The sequence below is a fragment of the Protopterus annectens genome, chromosome 15.part0, assembly GCF_019279795.1.
Source record: "Protopterus annectens isolate FY-2018-M chromosome 15.part0, PAN1.0, whole genome shotgun sequence".
NCBI classification, from domain to species: Eukaryota; Metazoa; Chordata; order Ceratodontiformes; family Protopteridae; genus Protopterus; species Protopterus annectens.
The window spans coordinates 348,818,027-348,843,422 of NC_056749.1; the positions used below are offsets into that span (position 1 = coordinate 348,818,027).

General features: G+C 41.9%; 1 protein-coding gene across 3 annotated transcripts in view; it reads left to right on the forward strand.

The window, feature by feature from the left end:
- OPHN1 (oligophrenin 1) overlaps nt 1-25,396 on the forward strand; it is a 2,670,560-nt gene that overhangs the window by 2,272,752 nt on the left and 372,412 nt on the right. For all 3 annotated transcript variants that reach the window (XM_044057106.1, XM_044057104.1, XM_044057105.1), the window contains one exon: nt 17,776-17,881. In XM_044057106.1, the coding sequence (XP_043913041.1) occupies nt 17,776-17,881 (106 nt within the window). The remainder of the gene's footprint in view (nt 1-17,775; nt 17,882-25,396) is intronic.

The following is a 25,396-nucleotide window of genomic DNA, read 5'->3' on the forward strand; positions in this document are numbered from 1 at the left end:
GGGAATGGGCAATAGAAGTTCTGGCATGTGGTGTAAGAAATGGTTTAATTCTAAACAGGGAGCCTAGTTTTCTGTTAACTAATTTTATAGTGTTGTTAATGTGAGAATCAATGCATAGGTTGGTGTCTGTCTCTACTCCGAGGAGCCTGATGGTAGGATCAGGTGATATGTTGGTGCCATTACTAGACAAGACAGAGAAGTTGAGTGGTGAGGATTTACGGGTGGGGGAGAAAAGTAACTGTTTGGTTTTCTTGGGATTTAAGATTAAGCATCATTTTAGGAACCATGTTTCAATGTTTTGGAAAGTCTGTTGGGTGATAGAGTGCAGTTTGGAGGGGGATGAGGCAGAACAAATCAAAGTAGAATCATCAGCATATTGTATACAGGTTGCAGAGGAAATACTGGTATGTAGATCATTAATAAAAATAGAAAACAGAAGGAGGCCAAGTATTGAGCCTTGGGGGACTCAACTTGCTTCAAACTAATGGCCATAAAAACCCTGCTATCTGCAAGGCAAATACTGCAAGCCTTGGGGTTCATGGCCTCCTGCATTCTACTAGTTCCATATGCAAGACTGCATATGAGGAAACTACAATGGTATCTAAAAAGCCTATGGTGTCAACATTCTCAGGATCTAGAAGCAATGATTCCTATCATACCTTGCCTACGGTTAGAGTTCCTTTGGTGGGCAGAGGCCTGCCACCAAAACAAGGGACTACCATTCACTCTACCCCCTGCCGCCCAAAGCCTAACAACAGATGCATCAGACTATGCATGGGGGGCCTCACCTGGCAGGGAAATGCATTCAGGGAAAAGGAACCCAGGTTAAATGCACCTGCATATCAATCAAAAAGAAATGTTAGCTGTACAAAATGCACTGGCAGCCTTCAAGGACTACATTCTTCCAGGACAATTAATGGTAAAGACGGACAACACCACTGTTATGTGGTACATAAACAAGCAGGGGGGTACCCATTCTTACCCCCTCTGCAGACTATCCATGGCTCTGTGGAACACAGCCTTGAGCTACCAAATGCATTTACAGGCTCAATTCCTGCCAGGAAAACTAAATACACTGGCAGACGAACTAAGCAGAAATCTCATGGGCCCACACAAGTGGAAACTGCAACCAAAGACTTTCGACATGTTGATAAACAAATGGGGAGCCCAGATATAGACCTGTTTGCCTCCCCCAGAACTACAATTGGACAAGGACTCCCCACAAACAAGCTTGGAAAGTGGTGCTCTGTCCTTCAGCTGGAAAAATGTATGTTTTTTGCCTTTCCTCCTCTGCCTCTCCTCTCCAAAGTACTACTAAAAATCAAACAGGACAAACCAAGGACGATACTGATGACACCAGACTGGCCACGCCAACACTGGTACCCCCTCTTGTGCAGTTTGTCACTGCTGGCTCCATGGCTCCTGCCTCAGACCCCTACCCTGCTGTCACAGCAGGAGAGCCAGATTCCGCACCCTCAGCTTCAAACCGTGAACCTGGCAGCCTGGCTAATTACCTTATCTCTCCTTTACCATCCCTCAGTAAACAAGTGTTGGATGTCATTTTTGGAGGCAAGGAGGCCTAGTACAAGAAAATCTTATACTGAAAAATGGAAAAGATTCTGTGCCTGGAACCATACTCAGGGGATGGGCACAGTAGCGCCCAATTTACCTCAGATTCTTCAGTACTTAATAGAGATGCTTCACAAGGGCCTTTCTTTTTCCTCCATCAAAATTCACGCCTCAGCCATTTCAGCTCAATACAACACAAAACCACTCCTCTTCTCTCATCCACTGCTGAAACAGTTCCTCAGAGGGGTCAAAAACTTAAGACCACCCAGGAGAGCCCCAACTCCAGCCTGGGATCTTAACTTTGTATTGGAAAAACTCACTCTTCCTCCTTTTGAGCCAGCTGCAAGTGCAGAGTTAAAATTCCTTTCTTGGAAAACAGCCTTCCTTTTAGCAATTACTTCAGCAAGAAGAGTATCTGAATTACAGATCCTTATGGCACTGGAGCCTTTCATCATCTTTTATGCGGACAGGGTGTCCCTCAGGACCAATCCCTCCATGCCCAAGGTGGTATCCAGTGTGGCTCTTAATCAGTCCATTCATTTGCCAACCTTCTTTTCTAATCCACAGAACAAAGGGGAATGGATACTGCACTCTTTAGATGTGCACAGACAACTTAGATTTTACTTGGACAGGACTAAGCCTCAAAAAAATCTGAACAATTGCTGGCGGCATTTGCTGCAGGGGCAGAGGGGAAGGCTATTTCAAAGCAAACAATTTCTAAATGGATAGGCCATTGCATTCGTTTCTGCTATAAGCACCATGGAACACCTGTCCCAGAGGGGATTAGACCCCATTCAACCTAGGCTTGCATCTACCTCTACAGCCTTTCTCAGAGGTGTCCCTACCAGGGACATCCTAGAAGCTGCTACCTGGAGTTCTGTACATACCAATTTTCTCAGAGCTGGCTCTGCCACTGCAGTCTTGCAGGGCCTTATAGCTGGTCCTAATGCTATCTAAATTCCTCCTCCCATCCTTAGCTTTGGAAATCTACCCAAATGTGATGACTGCAACAGTGAAATACGAAGAACATAGTACAGTTGTGTACACTTACCATAAGTGTAGATGTTCGAGTGTATTCACTGTTGCAGTCCTGGTTACCCACCCTCCAGCCCCCTGACTTATTTTGGCTATACCGCTACTCTCCTTTACTGTACTTAAAATCTTTTTGGTGTATTTGCTTTTTTGTTGGAGGTATAACCTTGTATGTGTATATATATATATATATATATATATATATATATATATATATATATATATATATATATATATATATATATATATATATATATGTATATATTTAATTGCTCCCCATTAGGGGGGCACCTGACATCTGGGACAAGAAAAACTGATGTAAAGGTGTCAGCTGCATGCTTTATACCCTTGACTACCTGATGTCATGGAAGATGAGGCAGCAGCCGATGCAGGACCCAAGACTTTGATAATCAGGCCGACTGAGGACTACTGCAAGTAGATAACCCAAATGTGATGACTGCATCAGTGAATACACTCGAACATCTACATTTATAGTAAGTGTACACAACTGTACTGTCTGTATGAAATGCACTCTTTCCAGTACCCACTTTCAAGGCTATAACTCATCATGAACTCCCTTTTCCCTATTTTCTACTCATGGTCGGGGTGTTGAGCCAGCTGTTGCCATGTTTCTCGATTCAATACCACTTTCCTAACTTCTTTGAGAGTCATGCCCAATATCACAGGTCTTTTCTCACACAGTCCATCCATCTCTTTGCTGATGCTTTTGTTTCCTCTTACCTTCTTCTGTCTGTCCCAGATCATCTTCACCATGTGAACATCTGCATATGTGGCCAAACCACCGCAATCTGTTGTCTTTCTCTGCAATTAGAGCTACTTGTTCTCATTTCTTCATCCATCCTGTAGTGTGCATCCTACCACCCATTTGAAGCACTTCCTCAAATTCTGTACCTTTACTGCTCAGGTTTCTGTACCATAGAGTAGTACCGGTCACACCACTATTTTGTACACCTTACTTTTCTGCTTCTTTGGCATTCTTTTGTCATATATCACACCTGTCATTCTGTGCCAGTTTGCTGCAGCCCCTCCGATTCTAGGTTTGACCTCCTCATTCTGACCTCCCTTGTCATCAGTCAGTCCTCCCAGATACTTGAAGCTGTTAACCTGTTCTGCTGTTTTCCCATCTGTCTCAATTTTCAGCTGTTTCTGATTTCCCCCATTTGTTGCTATTACAACTGCCTTACCTGCACTCAGTCTCATCCCATGTGCCTTCAGTTTTGCATTATATTCCCCTATCCTTTGCGGAAGTTCTTTCACAGAGTCTGCCTGTAATGCCACGTCGTCTGCATACAGTAATTTGTTGATCTGTCTCCTCTGACCTGTTTGCTAATGTAGTTCATCATCAGTATGAAGAGCAGTGGGCTTAGAGCTGAGCCCTTATGCAAACACTTTCACTAGGAACTCCTTTCTGAGGCCAAAACACTGTTTGTACTTCAGTCATTGGGTCCTTGTACATAGCGTGCAATAACTCTACCATTGTTTCTGGGACTTTAAATTACCTCATGATTGCCCATATCAGCTTTTTTGAGACCTTGTCATATGCATTCTCTAAGTCTAGGAGTGCCCAGTTGGATTCTTTCCTCATCTCTAGCTTATTCTTAGCTATCTGTTTCACTGCAAACATCGGGACAGTTGTTCTGCATCCTGAACCGAATCCAAACTGCTCAACTCCCATCTTACTTTCTACTACTCTGTGTATTCGTTTATCAGTCACCTCTTTAGAACTTTCATGCAGTATGGCAGGAGTTTGATAGCTCTGTTCTTCCTACAGTTGTGGATGTCCCCTTTGTTCTTGTATACTGGCATTAGTATGCTTATCCTCCAGTCATCTAGGACACACCTTTCTCTCCATTCTGCTATGAGTACCCGCAGGAGCCATTTCTCTGCTGTCTCACCTAACATCTTGATGTGACCTCATCTGAGCCTGCTGCTTCCATGACTTCATTTTCTTTAGTGCTGTTCTTACTGAAAGAATTTTAGTATACACTGTCTTTTCAAACTGTTGCTAGCATGATTATTAGCTTGAAGAAAAAGCTGCAAAAGTATATGAAATATAAAGATTTAATTTCGAAATAGTATAAAATGCAAAAAAATAGTAAGTGTGCTGGCAAGCATGTATAGCTTATTAGATTTTTGGCATCCATGTAAAGGAGTATGTTATTAAAAAACAAAGTCTGTAAAAATAACTGTGCAGATGGAAGCTGACACTGCCCATAATTAGTGGGACATATTCAAAGGATGGTCATCATCTGGGTCCAAATTGTTAAATTGGTTAATACATCCTATGTTAATAGTTTTAGGGGTCATAATGGTAATGACAGCTTGGAATTGTTTTATATGCTGCAGGTTACAAAGAGTTGCAATAACTCAACAAGTTATGGTTGTAAATAAACAAATGCAGTCTTTTCTTTAACTGAAGTTTAGTCCGTTCCTCAGACAAATAGAAAAAATGAGGAACTTTAAGAATTTTAGTATACACTGTCTTTTTAAACTGTTGCTAGCATGATTATTAGCTTGAATAAAAAGATGCAAAAATGATATGAAGTATAAAGGATTAATTTAGAAATAGTATAAAATGCAAAAAAATAGTAAGTGTGCTGGCAAGCATGTATAGCTTATTAGATTTTGGCATCCATGTAAAGGAGTATGTTATTAAAAAACAAAGTCTGTAAAAATAACTGTGCAGATGGCAGCTGGAAGGACATCAACAAAGTAAAGAGATGTAAGATCAAGTTTCAGATAGTGCTGGAACACCACATTTCAGATAATGCAAGACTGAGTTTCCATGGATCATCAAACTACAAAGAATCAAGGACAAGGGAACAAAGGAAAACTGTTATACAAAGAAAGAACTGTTATACATCAGACTCTGAGAAAAACTATCAGACTTTTTGGTATAAATATGAGTGTAACAGTAAACAAGCTTTGGGAATTTCCCATAGAGAGCTGACAGCATGTGTGTTGCATGCTTGTAGATCCGAAAGGAAAATGTAATAGAAAAATATGTGTATTAACTGAAGCAGTGTCTCAGTGTATTTATTGTACTTAGTTGTTGTTGTTGTCTTTCGGCTTTTCCCGGTTAGGGGTCACCACAACGGAACTCCGGTCCGCTAATGATTGGCAGTAGATTTTCACAAACACCGAGGTGCCAGCTCAACGTTCAACCTTCAACGAAGGCACGCCCATTTACGCATGTCTTTCAAACGCCCACCCAACCGCGGGGCGGACATGCAGACTCCACACAGAAGGCACTCCCCACACTCCAGCCAAGAATCGAACGGGAGAACCTCTTGCTGTGAGGCAACAACGCTACCGCTGCACCACTGTGGAAGTCATTTATTGTACTTAGTACAATACAGTAATAAGACCAGTTGATCACAATAAGTAGTTAAATATACTTTAGTATGCTTGCATGCAAATGCAAGTAACAGCAAGAAACAAACAGGAAGACGTCATATAATTTTTGGGTTCCTATTAGATGACCAAAGACGCATTCTATCAAATGCATCTTGGTCGAACTTAAAACAGCGAAAAGGCAAAATGGCGAAGCAGTTTTAGCAAATTCTTTCCCGCTTATGTTACTTTGCCGTTTTTGGCATGCGATCTCGGAGTTGGTATATTTAAGTAGGGGAGTGGGGGGCACACCCCCCACTTTATGTATTCTTTCAATTTTTTTTTCTTTTTTTTCTTTTTTTTTTGTTCTGAGCTTTTGAGATTGTATGCTTTTGCTTACATGGGGTCGATTATTCATTGTTCGCTTTTTTTAAGCATTCGATGATATAATATAGACCCTAATTTTTCACGTACTTCTTCTGTGGAGGGCTCCTCCTCTTCTCTCCTCTTGGCCTGTGTGTGGAGCAGTACAGCTTCTGTGGGGTTTTCTTCATTCAGAAGCAGCTAGAAGTACTCCTTCCATCAGCCTTTGATTTTGTGTGGACTGGTGAGCAGGCTGTTGCTGGCACTCCTTATGAAGGGTGTCTGACTTCTTCTTTAGCTTCCTGTCTTTGCCTTGCAGCCTGATAGTGTCTGTATTCCATGTACTGAGTCATTTTCCAGAAGTTGGTAGAGCGCCTCTGATAACTTGTTCTTTGCTATTGCAACTGCTGTCTTAGTCTGTTTGTTAACCATCTAGTATTCCTTCTTAGCTTGGTCTGTTTTTTTCTATCTCCTACTTTTTCCTGCACCACTGCTTTATTTTTATAACTTCCTGGACTTCTATATTCCACCATTAGCTTTGCTTATGTACCTTATTCTCATACCTGGCTCAGCTGCTTATCTGTTCTACAGTCTTTACACATGCTGCTTTGAGGCACAGCCATTCTTCTTCAACTTCACCTATTTGTTTATCCTCCTGAGGTGATAGAGAGCTGAGTAATTCCTTGAAATCTGGTGCTTTCTCCCTATTTCTGTGTCTATTTCAGGAATCCAACTACTGTACCATAAAGCAAAAGGTACATATTGACATATTTACTTTTTCTGTAGCACCCCTGTACCCAGCTGTGACTATACTGTTTAGTGTTTTTAACAATATATATAAAACATGCTATTCTGATGCATATAAGTTCATTATTTTAATATATTCTTTTATTCCTTTAATCTTTATTATGGAGACTTTGTTAAATGCCGTCTAGCTTGTCTGTATCTGCTTGCAGCAGCAGCAATGCCTTTTGGCCTGGCTACCTGAGATTGCAAGCAATGCAGGACCTATAATATGTTTCCATGGCATGAGACCATCACTCAAATCTGTTTCTTTGAACTCAGCACTTGTTCAGAACTCATTGTAAGCACTACATAAGCTGCAAATTACTACAGCACTCAACTTTCCTCACTTGTCTAGTGCAAAGCAGTTTTTAGTACTTAATAAATAAGCACTTATCCAGGCATGTCTAAGGGTCAGCTCCCCGTGATTTCTCCTGTCTACCCGATTAACCTGGGCATCTTGGGGCAATGCAGCAATTGCCTCATGTACACAGACAACCCTCTCCTCCTACCACCCAACACTACAACCTGTGAGAGATGCACTTATATAGCCAAACTGGAAGCAAAGCTCTCTTCACCAAGACTGGACTAGACAGTCAAGAGGAGAAGGTAAACACTTGCACCACACCACACCACACTCATCACATAGTCCCTCAAAACCTACATCACCAAAACACACACATAGAAACACAAAACACACACCTACATTCGTGGAGGCTCTCAATAATAACCTGCCCAAGCATCAGGGACATTCAAAGCATAAACGCAAGCAAACTCCACCCCCCAACACAACCCAAATGACACATAGCCCACAAACTCAGTGTGCCACTCAACCACAGCCCATAAAGCATAACAACGTACCCAACACTCTAGTCATAGGTGACTCTATAGTCGGGCACACTGATGTTCCACTCACTAGACTAAACAAGGAGAAAGTTACTGTCAGCTGCCTGTCAGGTCCAGGATCCGCCACATAACGCATGCACTCAGGTCACTCCACAATAAGTACAAATATGACACTGTCATTGTCCATGTTGGTGTGAATGACCTGAGACATACCTCCATGGACTACATGAAAAGAGACATGGAGGAGCTGTCTAATCTTGTATCCCAGGCAGGTATGACCCTAACCCTGAGTAGCATCCTGCCATCACCCAGAATGATGCTACAGTACAAGGACAAAATGATTGACTTCAACAATTGGCTAAGCTTCTGGTGTCATTCTAAGGGGATCCAGTATTTGTCTGCCTGGGATGACATGATCGACAGTCCATGATGCTTTGCCAGAGATGGCCTGCACCTGTCGCCCGTAGGATTCCGGATACTGGCTAAGGCTCTTGCCACCCCTATAGTGCCTTTTTTAGGCAAGGTTCAAATGACAAATTCACCACCATAACAGGTACAAGCAAGCAAAATCTGAGGGTAATGCTACTCAATGCTAGAAGTCTAAACCTCAAAATGCACTCACTCGAGGCACTCCTTAAAATGGAGAACATTGACATCTGTGCAGTGACAGAGACCTGGTTCAAAGCTCCAGAGAGCACCCCTGCATTACCAGGCTTCAATTCATACCACACCTTTCGGCCACCTAACCCAGAAAGAAGCACTAAAGGCGGAGGCGTATCCATATTCATTAAGGATATCCAGACCTCCAGGCTAGTTGCACAGCATAATGCATCCGAGATTATCCAAGTGCAGCTAACTCTGGGCAAAACCGCAATCCAAATTGTAGCTTGCTACAGACCCCCCACCATGCCCTAGGATTCACACTCCTCATTTCTTGATACACTGTAAAGTATTAGGGTACAACCCAACACCCTAATAATGGGCGATTTCAACTACCCCACCATTAACTGGGAAAACTACTCATGTACCAACTCTTTTGCTCACCTTTTCTAGAATTCATAAATTCGAATGCCTTGGATCAACTTATTCACACCCCCACCAGGGGCAGCAATATCCTAGACCGGATCATTACCAACATGGGAAACCGGTGTTCCACACCAGAGGTCAGTTCCTCGTTGGTCAGATCCGACCACAAGCTAATCAGCCTAGACATCCACATCCCACCCCCACCCCCAATTAGGGAAACCATCGTAAAAAACTTCTCCAAAGCCAACTTCACACTTCTTAAGACAGAAGTGGCAAACTTCATGACACCCATGCAGAAGGACAATAGAGGTATGACTGCCGAATCCTACACAAATGCACTTTATAAGCACTTACACGAGTGCATGGATTATGCTATCCCTAATAGAACCAAGATGTTATCCTCCAAAAAAAGGAAGTCAATCTGGTGGTCCTCTGCCATAAACAAACTCTACAACAGAAGAAAGAAACTGTTGCAAAAAAGAGTAAAATCCCATGACTGGAGGAACTCCCTGGTTAACCTCTGTAAGAAGCTGAGATCCCTCATAAAATCCTCCAAAGCTAGTTACGAAAACAAAATTGCTACTGACTCTAAAGACAACCACAAAGCATTCTATAGCTATGTCAAGAATCTAAATGGGGAACACTCAGATCTGCTCTGAGTTACAGCACAATGACACTAAATATACAGAAACAACTGATATTGCCAACATCCTAGCAGATAGGTTCAGTGCTAACTTTACCCCCCTCTCACCCCCTAGAGGGCCCATCTCATAACGGAAGAATGCAAAGTTCCTATAATCACAGCTGCACAGGTAAAAAACACACTCTCCAAAGCCAAGAACACAGCATCCATGGGACCTGACAGTATCACAGGCTGCGTTCTACACGAACTACAGAATGAACTGGCACCCTACCTAAGTACCATGTTCAATCATAGCCTCACCTCAGGCTTTGTACCCACTGAATGGCGCACTGCGACGGTTATCCCACTCCACAAAGGGGGAGCCACGACGGACCCAGGGAACTACCGCCCCATTAGCCTGACGAGCCTGGTCTGCAAGGCCATGGAACGTATCATTGTGGAACTCATAAACAAAGACATTGGTAATCTCCAAACTCTGGACCCTACCCAGTTTGGATTTGTAAAAAGCAGATCATGTCTCCTAAACCTGATTGACTTCTTTGAAGCAGTCACCAAAGCCATAGATAAGGGTAAAATGGTTCACACAGCTTATCTAGATCTCGCCAAGGCTTTCGACACCATCCCCCACTCTGGAATTATAGATAAGCTCACTAAACTAGATATAAATCCCTATGTCACAAGATGGGTTGCCAACTGGCTCATGGACGGAACCCGCACTGTGAAAGTAGCAGATTCCAAATCCGACATCAGACTAATGACAAGTGGAGTACCACAGGGTTCAGTCCTGGGTCCTCTCCTGTTTGGTATCTACTTCTCTGAAGTGCAGACCAACACAGAAGGTCTTTGGCTAACAAAGTTTGCAGATGACTGCAAACTAGTAGCCATAATTGAAACTCCTAATGATGTGGACAAACTACAAAAGGGCCTCACTGAGACAGATACCTGGTGTCAAAGCCATGGCCTGAAGCTCAATGCCAAAAAGTGTATTGTCATCCCCTTTGGTAAAAACTCTGTACCCATGAACTACCACATAGCTGGTAGTCTACTTAATGCCGAAAATGTGATGAGACCTTGGGACACAGGTGGACAGTAGTCTCTCCTTTGATAATCACATCGCCTCAGTGGTCAGGAAATCCTTTTACGTGACTCATCTCATCACAAAAGGATTCTCATCCAGAAAAAAAGAGGTCATTGTTCCCCTCTACTCATCACTCATTAAGACCCATTATAGAGTACAACGCCCCTTTTGGTATGTACCTCACAAGACGTCTACAACAACTGGAAAGACGACAGAAATACCTCACAAAGAGGATTACTGGCCTCAAACAGATGCCCTATGCAGACCGTCTCAAAAAACTGCAGCTTTACTCCATCGCATATCGCCTACTCAGGGGCAATCTCTGCCTAACATGCAAAGCTATGTCAAACCCAGAGCTGTTGGACATGCTCCACTTAAAGAAATCCCAATCCCTCCGAGCTACACACTCTAGGGACCTAAACCTTGTCACCACAATAAACAGAACATGCTGGAGGGATAGATTCCTGTCCCAGAGACTTCCCATACTCTGGAACAGACTACCTATCTATATCAAACAGAGCTCCTCATTAGCACTCTTCAAGAAAAATCTTGATGATTGGATGGGAAATGGGAAATTCACCCCGGGAATCACTTCTGTGGCTCTGCTCGACAGGGGCACAGGAAAATAATTTTCTTGGGTGGCGAAAGCCAGGGTACATTTTTTGGCTAGACTTGTATGGACCCTAGGGCCGATAGCCTAGTACCTACCTATGAACTATGAACATTCTAGTGTTTGTTTGCGTTATAATAAGGTTTGCCGCTTTGTGCTTACCTAGACCCCCTTTCCATGCTTTCATGATAACAGCTTACAGAGCCTATGGAGAATAACAGGATGGATTGACACTGTGTGTGTGTGTGTGTGTGTGTGTGTGTGTGTGTGTGTGTGTGTGTGTGTGTGTGTGTGTGTGTGTGTTTACTAACTAGCACTTAGACCCCCCCCACTGCATACATGTTGTGGAGCAGGCCCTGCCAAAGCGGTAGTTTCATTAATCTTGTCTGACAACCAACACCCCCAAAATGCAGTAAGTGAAACTCATGTATGTATGCATTTCCATTCCTTTTTGCAATCACTGCCATACACTACCCATCCATTCATTTTAGTTTCTTTTTTTTACTGCACTTGTAATTGTGCCTTTTTATTCCATACCCTGTATTGCTCTTTCACAAGTCCATCACAGTCGTATTGCAGAAATATAATTTTAGCACTTATGTCAGCCAGGATACAATGATTTGCTGATCTTTTCTTATCCTTTCTTCACAACCTGTACTTCTCCAGATGTTCATCGTGTTTCACTGTTGCAGTCATTACTCTAGGGTTATCCTGCTGGCAGGCTACCTGCAGTCGGCCTGAATTCCAAAGTCCTGGTCCGGCGTCAGTTGCTGTTACCTCTTCCCTGATGTCAGTGCACCAGGGGTATAAAAGATGCAGCCGACGCCATTTTCTTCAGTCTTTCTTGCCGCGCGGTGTCCAAAGCAAAAGCAGTTCACAAGTGCCGGTCGGCCGACTCCTGAGATTTTCAAATCCGAATTTCAGAACCGAAGTCTTCTTTAAAGCTAAGTACCCCGTTGGGGAAAATTTTTTCTTGCTCCAGAACGATGTCAGAAAAAGTTAACAGTTGTATTTCCTGTGGGAAGCAAATACCTCATAAGGATTTTCACTCTTACTGTATTCCTTGCCTAGGCCCCGACCACAACGTTGCTACTGTCGGTTTTGTGCTAGATGTAACCAACGCACTATTAAGTGTCGGTTTGATTTTGCATTCCATTATTTTGGCCGAAGGTTTAATTACATAATGCCGTCTGAACTGCTGACGACCGGAGTTTACAAAAAACGCAAGGACAAGGATAGGCATCCAAGGTCCAAAACCGATGACGAGGCCTCCGCTAGGCCAGTCGCCGGCTCTCAGTGAGGTGCTTTCGCAGCCCCTGGTGCTCGCTTCCTCAGAGCCACAGGCCGCTTCTGACTCCCACGTGGAGCCGACTGGGCCTCTGGATACTCAAGGTATTGGACACTCGGAAATCATTCCCTCAGATGGGTCCGGAGCCGCTGAGCAGGCATCGGCTTCTGAGGGTGTTATATATTAAACCATCTTCAGCTTCAAAGACAAAGACCAAAACAGCTCTAAAGACAAAGAAACAAGTACAGCATTCTCCTACTCAGACTACAATGCCTAAAAAACAGATGCTTAAAATGGCCGAAGACCTAATTACTTTGATCAGGGGTTCCCATCCACCTCCTGATAAGAGGCCTAGGCAAGAGACAGAATATGATTCCTCTGATCAGGTTTCTATTTCCTCTGATTCCTCTTCTGAACAGGATTATCTCATTCCTCCTTATGAGGATTCTGATGCTGAAGAATCCATTCCTTCAGCCTCTCCTCCTGAGGATTATTCTTTTGGGGAAACTCTGCATACCATGAGGGAGCATTTCCACTGGGAAAGCCAAGATTACTCAGAATCTAAGAAAAGACTCTGAGACTTTCTGCTATTACCTCAGCACAGGCCCCTTTCTATCCCACCTATTCTAGACATTGTAGATGATGTATTTTCAGAGTCCGGCCTGTCCCCAGACTCTTTACCTCCTGCACCTGCTAAGCCTGGCAGATACTACAAGGTCCCAGATTCTCATAAATTCCTATATAAGAACCCCGCTGCTGACCCAGAAACTATATCTCAGGGTCCCAAAGGGGTCAAAGCTTCCACTGCTAAAAACCCTGTCCCCTCTGATAGGGATTCTAGGGCACTGGACAGATGGGGGGAAAAAGTATACACTTTTGCTACCTTGGCTGTAAGGGCTTTAAATTGTCAGTTTCATATACTTAAATATCAGCAATACTTAATGTCACTGCTTAAACAGAAAATGTTGACAAATTCTGAATGTTCAGAGAACAAGGAATTGCAGGATTTATTGCATGCAACTGAACAAGTGGGAAAGCATACTTTGCAACGTGATTATGATTCACTGGAGGCCTCCTGCAGGGCCTCAGTTACAGGTTCTGTTATTAGACGGCATGCTTGGTTAAAGGAACAGAATCTACCTGATCATGTTAAAGCAAAATTATTAGATGCCCCATTACAACATGATGCCTTGTTTGGTGCTAAAGCAGAAAAGGTCTTGAAGAAAATGGAGGATAAAGCAGGATTTTTTACAGGTACAGCCACCCAGGTTTAGTAGGAACTGGCCTTCCAAAAATTGGTCCTTTCCAGTGTCAGACAGGCCACAAAGAGGCAGATACAGACGTCCCAGATGCAGATCTCAGCCCCAAGGCTCATACAGGCCTAAACAATAGGGTGCTCCTACCTCCAAAAGTGGAGAAGACAAATCACAACCTTACAGGAAACAGTCCCAATGACTTTCCTCTGCCAGATCCAAGCACTTTTCTTTTAGCAGCCCCCTTAGGGGGAAAACTAGCACTTTTTTCACAAAATTGACAAAAGATTACCCAAGACAAATGGGTCTTGAATATAGTGTCCCAGGGCTACAGGTTCCATTTTCACACCCTGCCAAGGGCAAAAGGTATGCCAGACCTGCCACACAATCAATGGGCAGAGGCACAAAAACAAATTACAGCCCTCATGGACATGGGGGCCATTCAACAAGTACCACAACAAGAGCAGGGGCAAGGATTTTACTCAAGACTTTTCTTGGTGCCCAGAAAGGACAAAGCCTGGAGACCAATACTGGATCTGTCTATTCTAAACATGTTTCTGGAGGTTCCAAAATTCAAGATGTTGACTCTACAGCAGCTACTGCCCATGCTGGGCAAGAAGGCTTGGCTCGTAACTTTGGACCTAAAAGAGGCATACCTGCATGTCCCAATCAGACAATCTTGCAGAAGATACCTCAGATTCATAGCTGGCTCAATGCACTACCAATTCTCTGCACTGCCCTTTGGCTTATCTACTGCGCCCAGGGTCTTCACAAAATGCCTGGCACCAGTAATTGCATTTTGCAGACAAAGAAGAATTCAAATATATCCCTACTTGGACAACTGCCTTATTCAAGCAGAGAACAGAGACATTCTTCTACAGCATCTGGCGTTTGTAAAAAGATTACTAATTTTCCTAGGGTACACAGTAAACAAAAAGAAATCAAAACTAGTACCCTCTCAAGAGATAATATTCCTGGGTGCAAGCTTAAATACAACTGCCCAGATGGCTTATCTCATGCCAGACAAACAAAGGCAACTGACTTCTTACTTCAAAAAGTTGGCAACAAAGACCCAGTTATCTGCAAGGAAAATCCTGCAGGCCTTGGGCTTCATGGCATCCTGCATTCTACTAATTCCATATGCCAGACTGCATATGAGGAAACTACAATGGTATCTAAAAAGTGTTTGGACTCCGCATTCCCACAGCCTGGAGACAGTATGGAGACAGTAATTACCCTTATTCCCTGCCTGCAACAGGAGTTTCGATGGTGGGCACAGGCCTGTCACCACAACAAGGGTCTGCCATTCACTTTACCCACAGCCAGACAGACACTGACAACGGATGCATCAGACTATGCCTGGGGGGCACATATGGCAGGAAAATGTATTCAAGACACATGGCCTGCAAACCAGATGCATCTTCATATCAATCAAAAAGAGATGCTAGCTATTCAAAATGCCCTGACAGCTTTCAAGGACCTACTTCATCCAGGACAGCTACTGATAAAGATGGACAATACTACGGTCATGTGGTACATAAACAAGCAGGGAGGCACACATTCCTACTCCCTCTGCGGACAAGCAATGACCTTGTGGGACACAGCATCAATTTACCAACTTCACCTGCAAGCACAATTCCTGCCAGGAACAACAAATACTTTGGCAGACGAACTAAGCAGAAACCTCTTGGATCCTCATGAGTGGAAACTGGATCCACAAGTCTTCAGCATGATAACAAGGAAATGGGGATGCCCAGACATAGATCTATTCGCCTCCCCTCACAACTGCCAATTACAGAGATTTTGCACAAGGATTTATCACAAACAAGCATGGAGAGTGGATGCCCTATCCTTCAGCTGGAAAAACCTAACAGTATATGCCTTTCCTCCACTGCCTCTCCTTCCCAAGGTACTCCTAAAGGTCAGACAAGAGAAGCCAAAAATGACACTGATTGCACCAGACTGGCCACGCCAGCACTGATACCCAATCTGTCTCAAGTACCAGCATGGATATTCCCTCAAACTTCCCACTTGCTGACCTAACAGAACAATCAGATCCTGCACAGTCAACTCAGGACCTTAAATCTGGCAGCATGGCGGATAATGTAGCCACTCAGAACACTCCTCTTTCAAAAGCTGTTATAGATGTTATCTTGGAGGCCCAGTACCAGAAAATCTTATGCAGAAAAATGGAAGAGATTCTGTGCCTGGAACCAGGAACAAGGCACTGACACATATGTACCAAATATTCCTCAGATTTTACAATACCTAACTGAGATGCTGGACAAATACCTTTCATTTTCTTCAGTTAAGACTCATGTCTCTGCCATTTCAGCCCATTACAATACGGAACCTATCTTTTCTCAGCCTTTACTAAGGCAGTACCTCAGAGGGGACAAAAATATAAGACCTCCAAGGAGAGCACCAATACCTGCATGGGACCTCAATTATGTCTTGAAAAAACTCACACTGCCTCCCTTTGAGCCAGCCTCAACAGCTGATATAAAATTTTTATCCTGGAAAACAGCTCTGCTACTGGCAATAACCTCTGCAAGATGAGTCTCGGAGTTACAAGCACTCATGGCTGTGGAACCTTTTATCATATTTCATCCAGACAGGGTTTCTCTGAGGACAAACCCAACATTTATGCCTATGGTAGTGTCCAGTGTGGCCCTCAACCAAACCATTCACTTGCCTACCTTTTATCCAAACCCACAGAACAAGGGTGAGAAAATTCTGCACTCTTTGGATATACACAGGCAGCTACGCTTTTACTTGGACAGAACTAAAGCTTTCAGAAAGACTGAGCAACTTTTAGTGTCATATGCTGCAGGATCACAAGGAAAGGCTATCACAAAACAGACTATTTCTAAATGGATAGGTCATTGCATCCGTTTCTGCTATTCTCAGCATGGCAAATCAGTACTTAAGGGCATTAGGCCTCATTCTACCAGAGCAGCAGCCACTTCAGCAGCCTTCCTCAGAGGAGTACCAACCAAAGACATATTAGAGGCTGCAACTTGGAGTTCAGTGCACACTTTTACAAGGCACTACCACTTACCTCTGTACTCTAAATCCAGAGCAGGCTTTGCCACTGCAGTGCTGCAGGGCTTCATAGCCTCTCCTAACCCTATTTAGCTTAGCCACCCATACTCAGCTTTGGGATTCAACCCAAGAGTAATGACTGCAACAGTGAAAAACGATGAACATAGTACAGTTGTGTACCTACCATAAATGTAGATGTTCTAGTATATTCACTGTTGCAGTCCAGGTTACCCTCCCACCATCCCCCTTTCCTTTGCTGGGGTTCATCTGTACTTCTCTATTCTATACAACCTATGTGGTGTATTTGCTTGTAGGTGAAGGAAATGTTTCTTTACTGCATGTATGTTTACTGGAATACTATTTTTAGCCTACCTTTTTGGGGGCACCTGACATCTGGGGCAAGAAAAACTGAAGAAAATGGCGTCGGCTGCATCTTTTATACCCATGGTGCACTGATGTCAGGGAAGAGGCGACAGCAACCGACGCCGGACCAGGACTTTGGAATTCAGGCCGACTGAGGGTAGCCTGCCAGCAGGATAACCCTAGAGTAATGACTGCAACAGTGAATACACTCGAACATCTACATTTGTGGTAGGTACACAACTGTACTTTTTCTGTACAGAATCCTTTGTACCTTTATAGTATTCATAGCCATCCTGTAGCAGATCGTATAAACCTCTGCTACATATATTTGTGTCATACAGATTCCCGCATATGCATGCCTCTGATAGATTTTGCATTTTGACAAACATATGCATGAATATGAAATGCACTGCTTCTTTTTATAGTCACCTAAAGATGTTGGAGCTTTGAAAATACATTTTGTCTAACTTTCTAGATTGGTTTTGTACTGTAACGCGAGGTTCTTCTTTTGTTTCCTTTCAGAATCAGATATTGTTGACTACAGACTCAGAGCGATACATTTGTTGAGTTACAAACTACCTGACATCAACAGACAGATGCTGGAGCTTATTATACGACACTTAGTCAAGTGAGAACATTTTCCTTTGATATTTTTTAATTTTTATTGTTTATTTTTCTTCTTTTTGTGTTGTACCATCCATCCTTACAAAGCCATGTTTCTGCATTTGTTACCTGTTCTTAATTGACAAAGATTTGGGTTTCTTATTGGGAAAAGAGATCTTCCTTCCAAAACAAATCTGTTTGAAATGGCTTCTTATTACAATGCTGAGACTTAGAAATTACAGCAGAATAGCAAATGTTGAACATAGCTGTTCTCTTTTAAAGTTGTTTTTTTGCAGGGAGACACCCCCCCCCCCAGTGTGAGAGGCTAGCCCCCTTGAATGTACATATTAACTCCAAGATTGTGATACCTTGGAGAAAAAGGAATGATCTGAGTTACCACGGTCTTAGACTTGGTATATGTAAATTCAGATTTTTGGGCATACTGTTTTAGGACTCACAATGATGAGTCTCAGAATATCAAAAAGTTACCACATTAAACAGTATCGTTGCATTTCACAATCTTAATAATGGTAGTGTTGGGCCTAACTGCAAGTGGGGCTTTGGTGTAGTACTTTTTTTTTCTTTTTTCCTAACCTGGATGGCATTGTGGAAACAGGTAAATGGCACCTCACATTCTTTTTCAGGTACTGGTGTTTGATTCTTTATGCAAAATAAATAATTTCCCAAACAGCCCTTCTGTGACAATTGTAATTGCTGTTAGAGTTCTGTTTTGGTCTTTGTATATGCCTGATCTACAATTTCTGTTTTTCTGGTATATTTTAATATTTAAAAAAAAAAAAAATATATATATATATATATATATAATGTGTTTTTTTACAAAATTCCTCTTTCTGCATATAGTATTCAGTTGTCTGTGCGTAGGTAATGCATGAAACAACTGACTACTGCATACATGCTCTCAACCTTCCATCTCCAAAATGAGGAACACCAGCCCTCATAATGTGGAACAAATGGGCAAAATGTGGAACACATGCTAATGGCTTATTAACATCTTCAACTAGGAAGGCCATAGGATGGTTAAATATGTTTGGTTTTACTTATAAAGAAGATATTTTAATGAATTAAAATGATTCATTTCTATTTACCATGGATTTCACTTTAAAAAATTCCTAACACTGAATGTGTAACAGAGTCTTTCAATGTGGAACATTGAGGAACTTTGAGGAACATGAACTTTTTAAGACCCCAAATGAGGTACGTTCCTCGTAATGAGGTACACTTGAGAGGTATGACTGCATATTAGTCCTACATCATTATCAGAGACTTCACTGCATTTTACCTCCTGTGTATGCAAAATGGTGTGCAATGTCTAATGCCAAGCAGAGTGTTGTAGACAATGGTTTACATGATGCACAGATTATATCCCTTAGGTAATTCAGAAATGAGCTCTACATTTGTGTCCTCAGCATATAGAGGGCCAAGGAAACACCTGTACTCCTTCAGGGTAGTTTTCATAAAGGCCCAGCTACAAGGAACTACCCAACAGTGGATAATTATTTGCAATTTGTATTGGGAACTATTAGTAGGAGGCAGTTTTTTTTATCATGATGCCATACAAATAAATATTTGTGATAGTCTTGGATATTACAGTATTAAAAGTACTGTGTAAACATTCCTTTCAAAGATGAGAAGATAGTTTATGTACATGTCCATCATTAGTCTTTATCTGAAATGGGTCTTTAAGCTTTCAGCTTTATAGACTTAGTAGATTGTTGTGGGAGGTCCGTCTGCATTAGAAAGAGGGCTGTATGTTGAATAAGTAAATGACTATCAGATGAATTTCAGTGGAGTTTGAACTCTCAAAGTGAGCATCTTCAGGATATTTGAAGGGAACAAGATTTGCATGTTTCTCCCATTGTACCTTGACTGAAACTGCATGCAGATGATTGCATAGTTTCATTCTCACTTTAGTTTCCCAATGCAGAGAGGAAACAGAAAACTAGGAGTTTCACAGCTCAAGGACGTACACTGTTTTGTGCCTCTGTCAAATGTTCACAGGCTGCCTTCCTTTGCTTTACAGAGTTAAGTATTTGATCACAGACCATTTTTTTTAAAGTCTGTTTGGTCAAGGCACTAGCGTGCTGACACAGGGGCAGGGAATCCACCCCTACTGCAGTTGTGATCCAGCATTAGCTATTGACTAGTGGAGCAGGAGGACTATCCAAGTGAGGGTGTATTCCAATCCAGAGAGCAGCACAAATGTAAATAAGAATGGCAGAATGTATGCTGATTCTACGAATGTGATATGTTGGTGTATTCCCTCTACTCTAAGGCACCATGGATGTGGAGGGTGTGCTCACCATATCAGGAGTGCTATATTTAGTTTTTGAAGTGTAGGTACTTAAAATATTAGGTCTTACACTTCCAGTAGAGAGGTGCATATCATGTACAGGAGCATTTATGTGAGTGCATGACATTATCGTATGCTGTGATCTTCCGGAAATTGTAATAGGATACAAAATCACTGCTCTGAGAGTGTATGATGATTCTTCACGATACCTTGATGTCCTTCATCTCCCTAAGGATGGTACAGTTGTCCTCCACTGGCTGTGGTCCCAGCCTAGTGGCGTCTGTCTGGGGAGGGGGTTAAGTTAGTGGGTTCAGGGGAAAGCCAAGAGAAGAAGAGGAGGAGACACTGGTGGCAACAACAGTCAAATCCCACAGTTAAAACAGTGGATGGTAAAATTCTTCAGCAGATAAAAGAGAAACATGGTCTAGATTTATTAACCAAAATGTATTTTACTTTCAATTTTTTTGTTCTTTTTGTTATCATACTGTGAAGTTCCACAAACATGGGGTAGGTATAATAAGTGGGAAGTGTGTGATTCTTTCATGAGGCCATAGGGGGCTTTGTTTCTCACATAACATGTAGTTTAAATTGTGTTTGAATCACTATTCTTTCACTAAGGCTTGATGGAACAGGCATTTATAACCAGTTGCTGATCAAATTAATTGTATTTATAAAGCTGACTACACCATTTGCTGTCACTTTCAGCTTCCATAGAGTACCTCAGTATTTTTTGTCCATTGGATTCAGCAGACTTTTAATGGCTTCCTTATTCCACCGGATTCTGTTTTATGCAGAGAAAAGTATCCCTTGATTTTTCTGTCTGAACATACAGATGAATATATCAGCCACTGTGGCATCTAATTTAAACCTCCTTCCTTACCTTTCAGCATATGTGAACACCATCCCTCATAGTAGAATAATGAGCCTTTTGTCCAAGTTCAAGGTGATTGGATTTTTAGGGAGGTGGATAGAGAGGTATGCCCACACTGTCTCTTGCATTTAGTCGCACACACACACACACACACGCACACACACACACACACATACACACACACACACACACACACACACACACACACACACACACACACACAGAGTCAGTACCTGTTTTTCACACACATCCAAACTGCAATTATTTTATTCTGGTTTACTTTTTTTCTCCATGGCTGCTAAATGCAGCTATAAAATGACATTTAGTGTAATTACATCTATTTGAATTTATTTATTTATTTTATTTTACATTTGTTTATTGGGAAAGTCCAAATGGGATAAGATGCATTTTCAGCGGAGGCCTGGGGGGGGGAAATCTCCACATACAGAGATTATTTTTATTTTCTGTTTTACACTGACTAAACAAGATGATGGACATTTCTCATATTTTTTTTCTCACTGTCTGTGCTTCATGGCTGCTTAACATGCTGCCATGAAGAATTATACTTAATACAGGGCTCTCTTGGTATATTAATACCCTGTTAGAAAACATTTGTACTCCAGTAAAAAAAAAAGGAACTGAGGATGAAAATCTATGGATCTGATGAAGGTTATACACCAAAAGCGCTTATCCATTTTTTCTGGTTTTGGCCTGAGACTTTTTTGAATGCTTTTAAGAACTACATTATATTAAAGAAGAATTGTATCCTCTCGTTTTGGTGGAAGCCGCTTTTTATACTTTTGTTATTGTCTGTTGAGTCAGGCTTCCTTTAAAGGTGCTTTTTTCTTTGTTTTTGGTTTTGTTTGTACTCCAGTAAGGTATTACATTTTTTGGTCAGCCCATTTTCGAAAAAAAACATACATTTTGTAAAATTCTAATTATAGGGAATTTTCAACTGGGGAATGGTTTTATACCTGTTAAACAGAAGGAAATCATCTACATAAGGTCTAGTTGTAAGCTTGGAATATTAAGTCTGAGATTATTGATTTATTTAGTAACATATTTTGTTATCTAGTTAGTTAATAAGTTAACTATTTAGTTAACTAATATTTGCTAACTAGTGTACAGCAGTGACCCAGCTGGACATTTTGTAGACATGCACACTGGTTACAAAGTAGTTTTTTTTTTATTGTGCTACAAATCTGAAGGTTGAGCACAGTCCACATGGTGAGCAAATTTTAAATAGCTTCTCATCATATAAACATCCATAAAGAGACATCATAGTTCCAAATATAAAGCTCCAAATCTTTGTTATAGTGTTTATTTAAAGTAACACATTTTAAGTGGATTTGGAAAAGATGAAAACTGTACAGAGAGATTTTTGGTTACACAGGTGAAAGTGAGTACTGTACAGAAGATGGTCTATAGCAACAGACTGTACATAAGCCAGGTATTACAGGCAACAACTGTATACATTCAGAGGTTGTTAAACAAGTGATTCTGATTGTAATATTTCTTGGAAGTAGGTATGTATCTATAATTACATTTACATATGGGGATAGAAGTAAGGAGAACAGTTGTATGAGAAGGTGTGGCTCTGCAGCAGAAGATGGATATTACTGGCTGCAAAGCCTAAAGTGACTAGTTTGGTAATAAGGTCATTCATTAAGTAATTGGGCTGCTGAGGAAGATTAGTAATAGAAAAAGATTGTTCCTAATATTTATTGATAGCACTCCAAAGGTAAAAGTATCAGTTCCAAAAGTGGCATTATCATGGTAGACTTTTAATAATGTACTTTATGGAAGACAGTTTACAAACCACCTAAGCAGTTATGAAAAAAAAATGTTACTTAAAATAGAAAGTTATGCCTGAATCCATACCAAGAATGGCAGGTCAGAACTCATATGTTAGCAAATATCTGTTTAGGTCAATTTTGCAGAGATTTTATCTAGTGGTTGAAGGTGTGAGATTAGTTTTAAAATTTCAGATTTAACGGAGTTGTAGATTTTTGATAAGAATATAAACTCAGTCTTGCAACTTCCACATTTAACTCTAGTGAGGAGAGAAGGACTGAGTAAATGAGACAGTGCCTGACAGCAAATGTGCAGCATTTGTAATTGGACATGTTCTTCATATTGATCAGTGCTGCAGTAGCCTTAGCTATATGGCTTATATCCTGCCAAGGATATCACAACCAGCTAGCCTGTAGAGCTTCAAGGCATTATCCATGTGCCCAAACTGTGAAGTAGCTCGATCTGAGCTGACTAAAGGACAATCTTTGGCACATACCCCTTCAGAGCTTTACTACTGCTGAATAATACTCACCTCTGAGGCTTATGAGGATTGACAAGCGGCTTTTGCTTTTCTTTTCTGGGCAGATAAGTTCCCTTTGGGAAAAAAAACTTAAATTTTCTTAGTGTTTTAGTACTCTGCTCTTCAGGAAAATTATTTTAAAGCTAGGGTGTAGTTATTTAATGGACATTCTCAAGATTCTAACATTTTTTAAATGGAGAAGTTGTTTCTGTCAGTTTAAAAATAGTGTAAACTAACTAAAATCATATTTTCTGAGGATATACTGTGTTTATTTTTCTATTATATAGCTGTCATAGTGTTTTAAGTGCTTTTTACTGTATTTTTTCAGTCAAAAATATAACTTTTGTAGACTGGTAGTTTTACCAGCATTTGCTGCTTGTCTTCCCCAGGAAACAAGTGCCATTTTTGTCTTGACCGTGGAATAGACTACTAGTCCCATAGTGCGTCCTTCTTCCAGCCACAGAAAGAAAAAGTTAAGCAAACAGCCTTTGCCACCACAACAGACTAGAAATTTGCCTCAGCCACAGGTGGGTGATTGCGCTGTGGCCATTTGTTGTACCTCAGACCTCTCATCTTTTACCTTGGATCCCCCTGGTGTAGCACCTACAGCCACTCTGGACTGGGGGTTAGCCATGTCCTCTGTGGTTGTTGGAGCCCCCTCACTGGTCAAGTGAGAGCCACAGTTATCAGTCCTGGGACAGGGAACAAGGAAGGTTTCCCTTTTGTGTTAGAGACCTGTGTCCATCCCTGGGGAGGCAGCTGCTTCATTTGTACAATAGACGAATCATTTTTCTTGTCAAAATGAAACAGAAAACCAAGCATGTATCTACTCTTCCTCCTCTAATTCCTTTGGTTAGGAGAAGTTTAGTGGGACTGGCTAAGGGTTTAATTCAGGCTGTTGATCTTTCTATAAAGTAGATTCTGGTAAAAGAAAGAGGGATTCCTCTTTTTCTGAAGATGCAGGGGATGGATTCAAGGATTTGTCCTCATATTTCTGATTCAAACCCAGAGGAGAGCTCGGATGTTCTTCGTGTTTCACTGTTGCAGTCATCACCCTTATCCTGCCAGGGGTAGCTCTCAGTCACCCGAATTCCAGAGGCTTAGTATTTCTTTGTCGGTCAGGCAGCCGATGCCATTACATCAGTCTTTCTTGCTGAGGAGCCCGAAGCAGAAGCAGTTTGCACGAGCACCGTTCGGCTGCTGCCTGAGTTTTCATTTTCAAATTGAAGCTGAAGTCTTCTAAAGCTAAGTACCCCATTGGGGATCCTTTTTTCTTGCTCTAATCGATGTCAGAAAAAGTTAACAATTGTCTTGCCCGTGGAAAGCAAATACCACACTGAGACTTCCATTCTTACTGCATCACCTGTTTAGGCCCAGACCACGATGTCCCTCTCTTTCGCTTTTGTGCTTTGTTCAATGCCAGAACTATACGTTGTCGGGCTCTTATTGTAGCTAAATATTTTCTCTCTCAGTCCTCTTATTCCGATATGGTTTCAGTAAGCCGTCCGACTACCGATCTTCTGAAAAAACGTAAGGATAAAGACAGAGACAGACCCACAAGTCCAAAACTGCTGACGATACGTTCGTTAAGCTAGCCATCAGTTCTCCGGGACTCAGTGAGGCGCTTTCACAGCCCCTGATGTTTGCTTCTTTGGACTTGCAGGCCGATACCGAGACCTGTTCAGAGTCCGGTATGCCGTGAGACTTTTCTTTTACTAAGGATCCTGCGGATGTCTCTACCTTGGATGGGTCCGGAGCCACTGAGCAGGCAACGGCTTCCGAGGAAGTTCTTTGCACTACCGATACTCAACACAAACTGATGACTTCTTGCACGGCTTCAGTTCTTTCTAAAACTACCGAATGTCTAAGGCCCAGGGTACGAACTATGCCTAAAAAACCAATGACCCAAGCTCAGGCACCTGCTTCCATGCCTCAATCTCAAATGCTTAAAATGGTGAAAGACCTTATTCTGCTTATTGGGGGAAGCCAGGCTACCCCTTCCAAAAGAAAAAGAGACTTGTCCCCAGTAGTTTTATCTGAACAG